The sequence below is a fragment of the Vicugna pacos genome, chromosome 35 (assembly GCF_048564905.1).
Source record: "Vicugna pacos chromosome 35, VicPac4, whole genome shotgun sequence".
Lineage (NCBI taxonomy): Eukaryota > Metazoa > Chordata > Mammalia > Artiodactyla > Camelidae > Vicugna > Vicugna pacos.
Genome location: NC_133021.1, coordinates 12,149,018 through 12,162,376, shown reverse-complemented (window position 1 = coordinate 12,162,376; position 13,359 = coordinate 12,149,018). Strand labels below are relative to the sequence as shown.

At 37.6% G+C, this 13,359-nt stretch overlaps 1 protein-coding gene across 12 annotated transcripts in view; it reads right to left on the bottom strand.

Annotated features, from left to right (window-relative positions):
* The window catches only part of ODAD2 (outer dynein arm docking complex subunit 2), a 146,727-nt gene that overhangs the window by 50,296 nt on the left and 83,072 nt on the right, over window positions 1-13,359 (bottom strand). For all 12 annotated transcript variants that reach the window (XR_012067004.1, XM_072954886.1, XM_072954887.1 and 9 more), the window contains 2 exons: window positions 3,128-3,316; window positions 1,657-1,878 (listed from right to left, as the gene is read on the bottom strand). Coding sequence is in view for 11 of the 12 variants with exons in the window: in XM_072954886.1 (XP_072810987.1) it covers window positions 1,657-1,878; window positions 3,128-3,316 (411 nt within the window). In the remaining variant the exon portion in view is untranslated. The remainder of the gene's footprint in view (window positions 1-1,656; window positions 1,879-3,127; window positions 3,317-13,359) is intronic.

The following is a 13,359-nucleotide window of genomic DNA, read 5'->3' as shown; positions in this document are numbered from 1 at the left end:
TCTTTCCTGTCCCCTCGCTCTAATCATTTTTATTGCTTTCTTTTTCTGATATATATAAGCCGTGTAGGTGGGTGAACACAGGGTTAACAGTCTTCATAGCAAAATACAAGTCATAAATGATTTTGGATTCCCTGTTGACTTACATTAGGAGAAATAATTTAGAGTTACACATCCACCTGGCATGTGCGTCAAGTGAACAATAACGTGTGAACCTTACTACCTTTGAAAACTTTCTGAGGAGTCCAGAATTTCTCTCCTCAAAGTAACTGGCAATTTTCTAAGAACGTTCTATGTCAGACCCTTTACCAAGCTACTTAATTTTCATAGCTTCATTAAAAAAGAAACAAAAGTCTTTAGGTTGTGCATGTTAGATTGCCCCTGTTCAATAACAGAATGTAAAATTTTAAATTAGAAACATCTTCTCTTTTGAAGTGTGAACATAATCACATAGGAGTGATGGCATTTTTTAGCATTCTTCAGCAACTGGAAGTTAACATTCCAGTACATTTTTTATAATTAACTTAAAAAAAATAGTGCTTATTTTAAAGCATGCTTTTTATGCCAGCTTTTTGCTTGAAGAAACTCATTTGGCCTAACTTATGTGCTGTAAAAATGGATTTATAATGGAAAGGTTGACACATTTAAATGTAAATTGGGTTTAATTTCAGAAAAATTAACATCTTATTCTTCAGCTGTAATAGATTTAAAGGATAAGTTAAAATAATCACCTCAAAAAATTACCAATTGGCATTTTAGGAGTCTTATTCCTCCTAAGATGTTTCATATTCAGCATATATTAAGTTGGATGGGATATGATTAACTGGCACTTTTATTAACTTTTGTCTGAAAGATAGAGCTCACTTTGGGCCTACATTTCAAAGTGTAAATGTATCAGGTTGTCATAGGCTCCAAATTGAGATAATAGACAGTAAAACTATATTGTGCAAGGAAACAAGCCATAGAAAAGAACTAGAATTTTAAATCAATTTTTCCTAATACATGTAAGCTGTTCACGTACTGCTGATTTTTTATATTGATCACCATCAAAATATTCCATTCAGAAGCTCTTGGTTGTTTTCAGTGTATAGATACATCAAAGTCTATGTGCAGAAACTTCCCTACCTGGATATTATATTAGTTAAAGGCAAAGAAAGTTTGATGTGCAGATTTTTTTTTTTTTTTGGAAGAAACATGTTCTTCGAATTGGTTCTTTGCTTATGGCCACGACTGGCCTGACTGTCTAGTTGCTGTTTGTCAGCTTCTTTGCTGTTCAGTTGGTGCCTATATTTTAATATTTAAGTGCTAGGTAAATAAAATAATAAACAGAATTTTGAATACCGCTGATTGTTCATGCACTATACATTTTCTTTCATCAAATTCAACTTATGGAGCAGCCACTTATTTAATTGGGCACATTATACATTCTTTGATTTAGAAAACATCTATCTCCATGCACCTTTTCTGCAGCATTAACCATGAGAACAGCAACATATAGCTCATCTGCAGCTGTGACCCCACAAGGGGGCAGTTTTGTGTGTTCAAAAACCCCATTTAGTAAAACCTTAATATTACTTGCATGTCTTTCAAAACAACAACAAAAACAACAACAACAACATTGACCCCACTTGGACTAAACCACAGAGCTCATCAACTTACCTTCACTGCGCCGTTCTCATGCATGGTGATGCAGTTATCAGCATCTTCTGAGAGCTGGTACAAGGCTTGGGCCGTCGCTCTGTGCACGTTGGCGTCATTTGATTTCAGGTAACGCACTAATAGACCCACTGCCCTGTGCTCACCGAAGGCCTCTCTGTTCCTGCCCCACATACAGCAGCGGGAGATAGCTTCTGCTAGATGTTGCCTCAGTTTGTCATCAGTCTGCACAAAGAAAATGAACTGTGGTATGCGCATCATAACAACCCCGTGAGATCATATTTATGCTCTAGAGGTTTATCACCCACTGGCTATTCAGGTGGTGTCTTGATGGGAAGTCGTATTTGGGTGGGTCACCAATGGATCAGGGTTCAATCCTGCGTTTTCTTTTTATGAACTGAGTGTAGTGTGTGCACCCACACGTGGTCAGGTGTCTGACATGAGTTATTTGCCTCCTTTTGAGTAAGTCTACTCACAACACAGAATGACAGATGAGCAAGTGGTTTAGTAATAAAAGTAACTGAGTAATATTGGACATTCTTAAGGGAGCCTGTCGGTTGACTGGGATAAGAGGCTTCATTCTACTTCTTCACTCTAGGAACACTTCTACATCAGCAATTCCCTTGGTTCCCCAGAGGGAGAAAACAGTGCAGTGAACAAAGACAGGTTCTGAGTCTGCCGTTTTCCTTTCTGTGCTCTTTATGCCGACTGTATCCTTCTTTTTGTATATAATGACCTCCTATAAGAATAACTGAATGATGTAATAGTTTTCTGTTTATTAATCATACCGATCTCTTGATTCAGGCCATACCTTGGTGTCCTTAACCGAATCTGGCAGATACTCTTAGGAACTTAGTATTAGACTGGCCCTAAAAAGTGTTCTAGACCAAGCAGACATCTAATGATTGAATTTCTGCTCTGTGACTTTTCTGCCAAGTGGTAGTCCAAGATATGCTCAAATATGCTCTGGTCTTGGTGAAGTCATTATCTCTCAAGGCTGCTTGTTCTATCTGGCACAGCTCTGGATAAACAATACAGTGATTGCCAAAGTCTTCCAGCTCAAGAATGCCATCAACCCACACTTGCTGAGCTAGGGCAGGCTCACTTAACTTCTAAAGTTGGCGTGAACAATTGTCTTTCGGCTCATGGCAATGATGATGGCGATGAAGATGAGAGCGAACACGTCCACAGTAACACTTAACATTTGCCACCGCTTTACTTGCCAGCGATAAACGTAAAATAGCCTCTATTTTACAAGGATCTTGCATATTAACGTTTTACAGTTTAAAATACACTTTCACGTTATTAGTCTCACAGAAATTAAATGAGTTCACCAAACTCTCATACAGCGTAAGCGATGGATGTTAAACTTGAATTCAGATCTCTAGATTGATTTTAAGCTCATTGTTTTTGCCACTACACTGTGGTATCTTAACTTAATGTGCATTTTAAAATAAAAAGATGTGTTACTTACTGTATTTGCTATTTTGGACAATAAAGGGACAACTCCATAATCTGTGATAATAGCTAAATTTTCTTGATCTTTTGCTATGTTGGTAATAGCAGCACATACACTCGCCAGAACCTCTTTATTATCTGATTTCAGTAAACTGACGACAAGTTCCAAACCACCAATGAAGGAACGAACCATTTCTCCAGCATCCTAGATAACAATAAAAATAAAGAATATATCAAAAAGAAACCTATACTTAATATTTTTTTAAAAGCAGAAAGTAATAAAGCTGTGGAATATACCTCTGGCATGACAAACAAATTCAGTTTAATTTATTTATATATTACATATGACTTTTATGCATGTATGTATAAAATACGTGTGTGTATACATACACACAGAGACAATTCAGTTTCAACAAATATTTATTGAACAATTATGTGAGAGTCACTGTGGTAACTACCAGGGATATAGAAGTTAACAAAGCACAGCTGAGTCTTATTTTTTTGTGGTAGTGGTATCTTATTAAATCATTACAGAAACCAAATTAGTTGATACTGAACCACTGCTCCTAGGGGAAATATTAGGTTCCTGTGAACGTCTGGCCACATTGTCATCAACTGATCTATACTTAACCTTGTTTTATGTGTGTGTTTCTGTTTAAAGACATCTCATTTCATATACTGTTCATTCATTAACATTGAAATTATGGACGACACACTGTAATTCATGCCTGAATGAAGCTTGTCTAATGTATTTTTCTGTCATCACAGCCTTCTTGCACTTAGGAACATTAGACAGCACTATGCATGGGGGCTATTTTAAAGAGTGAAATCACCAACTTAAAAAACCCCACAAAGTGTGGAAAATGTGACACCCAGTAGACTGCAAAATGGATGCTTATTGATGGTGTGAGAACTGAAACAAGAATGCAAGGCACTGTCTTGTTCAACCACAGCTGTGTGCATGTGTGTTGGGCAACTTAAAATTTTCACTTCTCTGTGCATGTCCAAGAATGACTGAGAAACTGCTGTGAGTGTTGCTTTGGGAGTTACAAAAAAATGTTAGCAAGCAGATGAATTCCCAGACAGATTCTGTGAATAATGTAGATTGACCGTGTATACTGTTTTGCTATCATGTTGCTTACAATCTAGTGGGGAAGATGGCCATTAAGAAGTTACACGTAGAATGAGTAGCATGAAAGGGGAAGAGGTAAAGATATTACAAATGCATATAACAAGGGCCATCAGCTGGTGTAAAGATTCAGCGACTGCCTTCCCAAGATGATATTTGCAAGCTATGGCTTAAGGGATGAGAGTAAGAGGTGGTGATGGTTTGGACGAGAGTGGTGGTCTAGGCCTGGAGAGAAGGGTGTGGATTTCTGAGGGTTAATTGGAGAAGATAAGGATGAGAGATTTGGTGATGATCCTGGTGCGCTGTTGGTGGAAAGGCAGGGTTTGGTTTTGTTCTCTTTCGGTGGGAAAGGGTGGTATTAGGTAACGGAAGACCAAATTACCAACAAAGTACCCACAAGACATAATATAAGCTACTCAAGAAAAACGTGAATCAAGGTTCTAATATCCAACCAAAATGACCTACAAGCATAAAACCGTGTAAACACGGAGGACTTCAGGGAGAGATGTCAACAGAGGCCTTTCCCGAGGAATCTACTTGAGAATGGGTGTCAGACTTCGAAAAGACCAGAAAGACCCTGACAAAAGGACGGCAGTTTTCTTAAAATCTTTCAATGACTTCATTTCCTTCAGGATGAGGTCTAGCTGACATCCACATATTTTTCCCTGTCCCACTCAATGCCACCCTCTTATCTCATTTCCTGGTACACTCTCACTCTTGCATAAACTATACTCCAGTCTCTGGGGTTACTGTTGTTCCCTAAAGGATCATGTTTTTTGGTATCTTTGACCAAGTTATTTTCTCTACCTGGAGTTTAGCCCTACCAAACTACAAACTCCTACTTAGCTCTGAAAACTCTGGCTCATCTCCTAATAGCAGCTTAAATAATGGCTTCTCAGTGACATGTCTCCTATCCCCCCGACTCAGTGTTGGTCACTCCCTCCCCTCCATATTCCTGTAGATGGTTTTCTCCAGAACCCACTTCCCCATTCTCTCATGTTTGTCAGGCCTTGCTTCCGTTTGGTTGTCTAATTCTCACACACAAGCATCAGGAGAGAGTGCCCCTAACCCAGACGCACTTCTTGACTGGCCCAAGCCTATCTGACGTCTCCTTCCCCTTGCCAACTATTTGCTTGGGGTGGGCTAGATAGCCCAGTTATGGCTAATGAGTTCTGAGATGATGACTCCTAGGAATCTTCTGAAGAAGTTTTTCCATTTATAAGAATACCTAGAATGACAGAACAGAAAGAGGCCAACAGCCTGGGTCCTCGAGGACATCGTTCACCTGCTGAGTCAACTACTCTGATCTGGTTATTTAAAACCAAAGGCATCTATTGTTGGTTGATTTCATCATATGTAAGTCCTTTCTTATGGGTTCTTTCCCCATTAACATGCGAGTCCTTCAAGAGCAGAAACACCTGGTCTCTTTCTTTGACTCTCACTTTGGACATCATCTGGTGTCTGTCACTCAGAGGACTTTCAAATAAATGTTTGTTGAATTATGACAAAATAGAAGGAATAAGGGACTATAACTTTAAGATACTTAACCACTGTCACAAACACTAAAAAGAAAAGTGTGTCAGCTATGTAAGATGGGATATAAACAGATCAGATCAGTTAGTCTCTCATTCCAGTGACTTCCTGATTCTCTCGCTGCTTTATCAGTGGAGGTGGTGAGCCACAGCACCAGGGCCGTCCTGGGAAAAATAACAAAAGTGACCACATCTGCCTCTGATCCAAGACCTTCCTAAGGTGCATGGTATGAGACACAGGGAGCCAAAGTCTCAATGAGGTCATGAGCACAGCTCACCGAGGTCTTGTAATGTTTATAGTCTGTGGGACAGTGAATGTTAGGCTCCAGCCTACAGGCCCCTCCAAAGTTTGTTTGTTTTGAAGGTGAGACCGCTTTCTTTCCTTCCTTTATCTTTTTCTTTTTAGGTTTAATGATTTTAAACACATGACATCTTGCCTCACATAGTTTCTATGGAAAGGGAGACAGTATATTTGAGGATGGAAAAAGTAATTACTCTACCAAAACTGTCTCTCACTAATGCTAAGCGACTGGGCAAATTCACCACATTTTCCACCTTCTCACATATCTTAAAAACTAGTCTTTGCCAGTTTCACCAGTGGTACAATATTGGTTACGGACAATTCAAATTTTCATCTGTAATGGAAAAAACATTAATAATAATAGTGATAATACTAATAATAGTAATATAGTAAGAGCAGCCTAATTTTTTTTGGCAGTTTACAAAGGACTTCCACATACACTATCTCATCTGATCTCCACAGCTCTGCCTTAAGGAGACATGACATCCTCATTTTACAGACAGGAAGGCTAAGGGCTCATGCCCAGTTAGTGACAAAGATAAAAAGCAACTTTAGATATTCTGATTTCTCATTTAGTGTCTTTGCACAGCAACCTGTGTGCTTGGCCTTGGAAGTACTAACAATTGTAGTTGTCACATTAAAGCTAGCTTATAAACAGTCAGAAGAAGCTTCCCAATTTAAAGCATTAATAATTCCAAAAGAGGTGAAGCTATTTTGCCAGTGACATTTCCTAAGACATACAAGAACCATAACTGAAAAAAAAAAAAAAGAATATGAAACACCTTCATACTGCTGTTAAAGTAAAGTTTGAATGGCTGAATAGGTAGGAAACGGTGTCAAGTTCAAATTAAACAAAATTAAGTCAAATGCACAAATAAGATGAAAATAGAAAGTAGCAAAATACTTCTGGTTAAAATTCAACTAACAGGAAAATATTAAGACAGATTATTATTTATAGATTAATGAATAAAACAGAAAACTGGATGTTTGGCATAAAGCAATTAACTAATGGGCATGAAATTCTCTCTCTTGCCTCCAGCAAAAAGAACAGGCAGTTTTCTGACGAGGTGAGATACACATAGTGCAACTGTAAAGCGCATACAAGGCCTTAACAGGACTTAAGGCAAAAACTTGTGACCAGAAGGGCTATAAAAACACTGCTCTCTGCCATACAGAGACCACACGATGCGTAATATAGTATTTGAGAGAGATTTTAAAATAGCACATTGCATATAAAAAATTTCAAAAATGCTACATTCATATTAGAATAGCATGTTAGAGAAACCAAAACTGGACAGGCAGATCTCGTCCAAAAGGTATATTCAATAAATTGCTTTCAAATTCTAAATATACCCACATAGACTCAAGGAGAGCAGGCGGCGTGTGGCTCTATCACAGCAAGATCCTTGTTCTATTCCTAGTAGTTAACAAGTCCTACACATACATATATATATATATACACACACAGACACATACATATATATGTATATATAATATCTCTGATTTAAAATTACCTTATAATTTCTAATGTAGTTCTTCAAAAATCAAAAGTAGAACATCAATTATTATTCCTTTCCTTCTGAACTGAAGGAAAAATACATTAATTTCAGGGAAAATAAATGATTCAGTGGCTCACAGTTTAGACTTGTGTGGCAGAAAATGTATTAAACTTTGAAGGTGGCTTTACCCAATTAATTTACAAGCTAAATTTTTAAAAAACTTTAATGGTTCTGATTTTTTTGTACTTCCTTAGCCTAATTTAAGATAATTTGCTCAAATATCACAGTCAGCAGTGATTTTCCATTTTACTTCGTTCTGTGTTGATTCTGGTTTAGATGCAATATTCTGTTAATGAGGAGGCCTGAATTGTGAAGCACCTTTGTGCATCCAGAGGCTTATGTAGGTAATTAAATGACATTCTTAGCCAATGATGTATTTGAAAGTCAAGTTTATAAGTATAGATGCTAAACAAATATAAGTCATATTATCATAAAGTAGCTGTTACATGTAAATCTGTGCATATATATACATATATACTTAATTTTAAAATATATATGTTGAGAATGGTTTCTCACCTGTACCCAATAACCCATAGATTAAGATGGGTAAAACAATTTCTGATTAATACCCAATCAGATGCTTCTGAACAGTGAGTTGTGTAAATCAGGCTAAGAACAACACTTGAAACCATAATCTTGACTGAAAAAAATTAACTACATGAAATACTGCACTTCCAAAAAAACCCCCCAAAAAACAAGGAATCTCCAATTCATGAAGAGGTTGCTTTCCAAAAGTTCACTTGTTGGCTCTGTTATGTCACATTTTTTTCTATAAATATATGATTAGCTTCCCAGTTCATCAGATCAGAGTCTCTTTAACTCATAATGGACCTGAGATGTAACATTCTACTACCTGCAGCTAATCCTCACTTTCATGAACGTTCCTTCTAACATCTGAAGCCAGATACCTGTTCTTCAACTTCTGTGTTGTGGACCTTTAATTTTCATAGTAAATGGTTTCCACTGGTCTCCCCTCTCATTTCTCAGAGTTTCTCTGAAAACACACCCAGAGTTTAACACAGTTCCAGACGTGGTCTGACTAGAGCAGAGTGTGGCAGAATCCTTACCTCCTATGATCTCGACACAGAGCTTCTGCTCATGTGGCCAAGTGCATGCACTATTTCAGTGGCTATAGTGCCTGATTTGTTCATGTTAAGCTTTGCAGTCAGCCAAAACCCCTATGCTTTTTACAAGTGAATTACTACACAACCAGAAGTCTCATTCCGTGCACTTATTGGAGTTCTAGCTACTTTTCATTGCATAAATTGTGTTGAACAATTTTCATGTGAATGGGATAAGCTTTTAGATGTAAATTTGACATGGTGAAATTTGTCTATCTCTATGTAATACTTTGAGAAATCAAGAGAGCCATCTGGGATATTTTGAGGTAAATTATTTATTCAAGCATCATCATGTTTAAAAAAAAATTCTGTAGGGAGGCAAAAAAAAATCTAGTTTTTAAGGCAGTAGTTCTCAAACTTTGTGGCACATTAGAATTACTCAGGGGAACTTTAAACATTCCATCAGCTCAAGTTGCACCCTATTTCACTTAAATCAGAATGTATATGGTAGCAGAAGCCAGCATCTATAAAGATCTCTAGGTGATTCCAGTGTGCATCAAAGTCTGGGAACCAGTGGTTTAAGAGTTTAAGTCACATAGTGGGAAAAGCTGGGGGCATAGCTCAGTTTCATCCCTATCAGCTATGTAGTTTGGAGCCAGCTACTTAACTTCGCTAAGCTTCAATGGCTTCATCTGTAAAATGGAGCTAATAATAGTATTAATCTCTTGAGAGTTGTTAAGAGGATAAATATAAAATATACAACAAGGTGCCTGGCATATAATAATAGCTGTTATTAGTGTTACTTTCTAATTATTTTGAGAATGTACTTGTTACCAATAGTCTGTACAACTAAAATATCAACTTAGTTGAAATGAACTTGCAGTTTATTTGAGTCCACGTATCATCCACCCGTGTGAATGTGTTCAGTGTACATGACTCAGGTAGCAAGAAAACATTTCACTATGTAATCAATCCTATTTTAAAATCCAAAGAAGAACAAGTCGGCAAAACTACATCTTTGGCTGTGGTTAGATAATATATCTATGTTTATGTATATCATTTAAACCACTTTCATTCATCCATACATCCATCCATTTATTCATCTGGCAAACTAGGAGCCTCAGAAATGTAAGATACTATTTTACATTGTAGGATTCAAAATAAGTAAGACCTAGATCAGTAGCTCTCAGCCTTGGTTTCATATTACAATCACCCGAGGTAATTTTTCAGAAAGATGAATGCCTAGGGCTTAATCTCAATATACAGAACAAGGGTAAGGCTATTGCATGAGAATCTTTTCTTTTTTGAAGCTCTGAAGATAATGTGTATCCAGACTAGAGAATAACCAGTCTGCATAATTATCAAATTATGTTGCTGTTACTTCCAAAATACTACCATCGTATAAAAATGATTAACTCAGTTAGCCCACTTTTGATTCCAAATTTAAGAGTGAACAGAGGAGAAGCACTTGTGGAATAGCAGAATAAGGATCTGATCCTCTATAACAACAGTGGGGACACTGGCTGAAAAATGGCAAAAATCAACATTTTGGGAACTCTTGAATTTAATGAAAGGCTTGTAACAAGGAGTATTTATTCAAGAAAAATGGCTGAACCTCAGTAAGAACAGTGAGCTTTGTGGCATTTTAACTTTCCTATCTTCCTCTCCCCAGCTCTGCAGTAGCCTTGAAATCTAATGGCCTTGCAACCATGGTATCTGGGAAACCTACAGCCTGGCAGCCACAGGAAGGGAAGAGTGGGTTTGGGGGTCCCCACAAAGCATGGTCTCTATTTGACCTGAATGGCAACTTCTAGGAAAAGCTCCAAAGGCTTGTCTACCTCAGAGCTCATTCAATGAGGAAAGTCCCATCCTCAGGGTGTGTCATAAAAAACAAACAAACAAACAAAAACAAACAAAACAAAACAAAAAACCACCAGTGGCAATTATTTAACATAAAATATGTTTGAGAGGGTAATACTAGTTGGTACAAACAAAAGGTTGGCCAAAAAAAAAAAACAAAACAGGAAAATCTTGGAAATGAGATGTCTATAGAGGGCTTTGAAAGACTCAGCATATTCCTGGGGATCTAAAATGCAACATGCAAGTGCAGAGCTATGCACATGCTCAGAAAAGGCCTGAGACAACAGTAAGTGCTCACCTCTGGCCGACCATGAGAATCTGCACAAGCAGAAATGAAGGGTAAGACAGACCAGCAGGCTGTTGGAGTGTTCAACGTGTGCCGTAAAACACACACAGAGCCCTCTTCAGAGGGTGAGGAATCTAATGATGCATAGTGTTTCAGGCCATCTCTGCCAACTCATCAGCATGAGCTAACTAAGCAGAAACCTCAGTGGCCACACTGAGAAGGAATATAGATGTTACAGAATTAGTCAAAGAAAGTCTGTAAAACAATAGCAAAACTACAACAAGTAGCAACAACAAAACCCCCGAGAAGAGGGGAATCTGATTTCCAGATTTCCTAAATTATATTATTTTAAGTACAAGGCTTATAACAAAAAGATATGATATATACAAAAAAAGAGAGAAGCCTGCCACAAAGTATGCCTCAGGGAAAGAAAGCAGGTAATAAAATCTGACTGTAAAGGAGGCTGGACCACACTGGACTTAGTAGACAAAGACTTCACATGAACTATTATAAACATGTTCAAGGGACGAAAGAAAACCATGCTTAAGCAGTTAAAGTTTGAGAACAATGTCTCAGGGAGTAGAGAATATTAATAAAAATATTTATTTAAAAAGGAATCAATTAGAAATTCTAGAGTTGAAGTTCAGTAACTGAAATGGAAAATATACTACATGGGGCCAACATCAGATTTGAGCAATGAGAAGAAGGGCTCAGTGAACTTGAAGATAGTAGATTCAGATTATCCAGTCTGAGGGTCCAAACAAAAATGAATGAAGAAAAATGAACACATTCTCAAAGACCTACAGGATACTGTCAAGCATATCAACCTACATACATGGGAGATTTGGAAGAAGAGACAGAGAAAGGGACAGAAAGAATATTTGAAGAAATAATGGCAAAAGCTTCCCAAATTTGATAAAAATGCTTTAACCTATATATTCAAGTATCTTAATGAATTCCAAGAAGAATAAACTCAGATACACACCTAGACACATCATAGATAAACTGTTTAAAGACAAAGAGAGAAGCTTGAAAGTTGCAAGCTGTACTTGAAAGGTGTACATGTCTCAAGATGTACAAGGAAACTTCATTAACACCAATAGCTGACTTCTTGTCAGAGAGCATGGAGAAATTACCAAGATGGTGGACTCAGAAGTTCCAGACACTTGTTCTCCCATGGAAATGTTAACTAACGGGCTGACTAAAGTAACTTTATAGGAACTCTGGAAACCAGTTCAGAGATCTATAGCAAATAAGCAAACACTGAAACAAGAAAGAGTCACATTCAATACCTGAGGAAATTTCCAGGCATTTTCATTTGCATATGTCCCATCCCCTTCCTGGCAATACTACAGTGTGGTCAGGAGGAAGCAGACCAATTCCCAGTTCCCTCCCTTGGCCAGAACAAGAGGAATGCAAATGATTCACAACATTCTAGCCTGTGTATGAGCTGCCTGAGAGACTGGTTTCTGTCTCACATGCCTAAGAACTTAGATGGGAAATTGTGGCAGACTCTGGATCTCAGGGGGCAGAAGCTATGGAAGGCAATGGTAGGCATTGTGGGGCATGAAAACTGCAGGAGGACTGTAGACACACATACACCTTGGGGCAAGAGATTATAAGAAGAGGAATAAAATAGAACATCTAAGTCCCCAAGAAAAAGCTGAGGTGAGACTCTTTGGGAAATTAAGACATTTAAAAAGCAGATTTTTAAAAGTGGATTCACAGGCCAAGATAAAACATATGTTCAGAAACAATCTGAGATGCCCTTACACCTTTACCCTGGGTGATTCCAGCAGGAATGACAAGAGTGACTAGTGAAGGTCTTCCAAGCTAATCTGCAACAACTAGGAGAGGTGGCTGTTTTTTCCAATGCCCAGTTTTCAACAAAAGTGGTCACAAGATAAACCAAGAAAAAGGGAAACATGGATCATTCAAAGGAACAAAATAAATCTCCAAAAACCAACCCTGAAGAAACAAATGCATCAGACTTAAAATGTATCAGGCAAAGACTGTAAAACATCTAAAGTATGATCCAAGAGCTCAAGGGATACATGAAGAATTTAAAGAAATAAGGAAAATAATATAGAAACAAAAGGAGAATAGCAACAAAAAAGATAGAAATTATTTTTAAAAAACCAGAAATTTTGGAACTGACAAATATAATAACTGAATTGAAAAATGCACTACAGGAGTAAAATTACAGACTCAAACAGGCAGAAGAAAGAACAAGTGAACTTCATTTGAAATGAGCAAGTCTAAGGAGCAAAAAAAGAAAAAGAGAGAGAGAGACTTAAATGACACCATCAACAGATCATTATATCTATTATGGGAGTCCCAAAAGAAAAAAGAGGTGGGGCAGAGATATCATTTGAAGAAATAATGGCTGAAAACATTCCAAATCTGAGTAAACACATGGATATACAAACCCAAGGGGCTCAGTATGCTCTGGGATAAACCTAGAGAGACCCCTGCTGACTGAGACTCTTTATGATCAAACTGTTGAAAGACAAAGAGGGT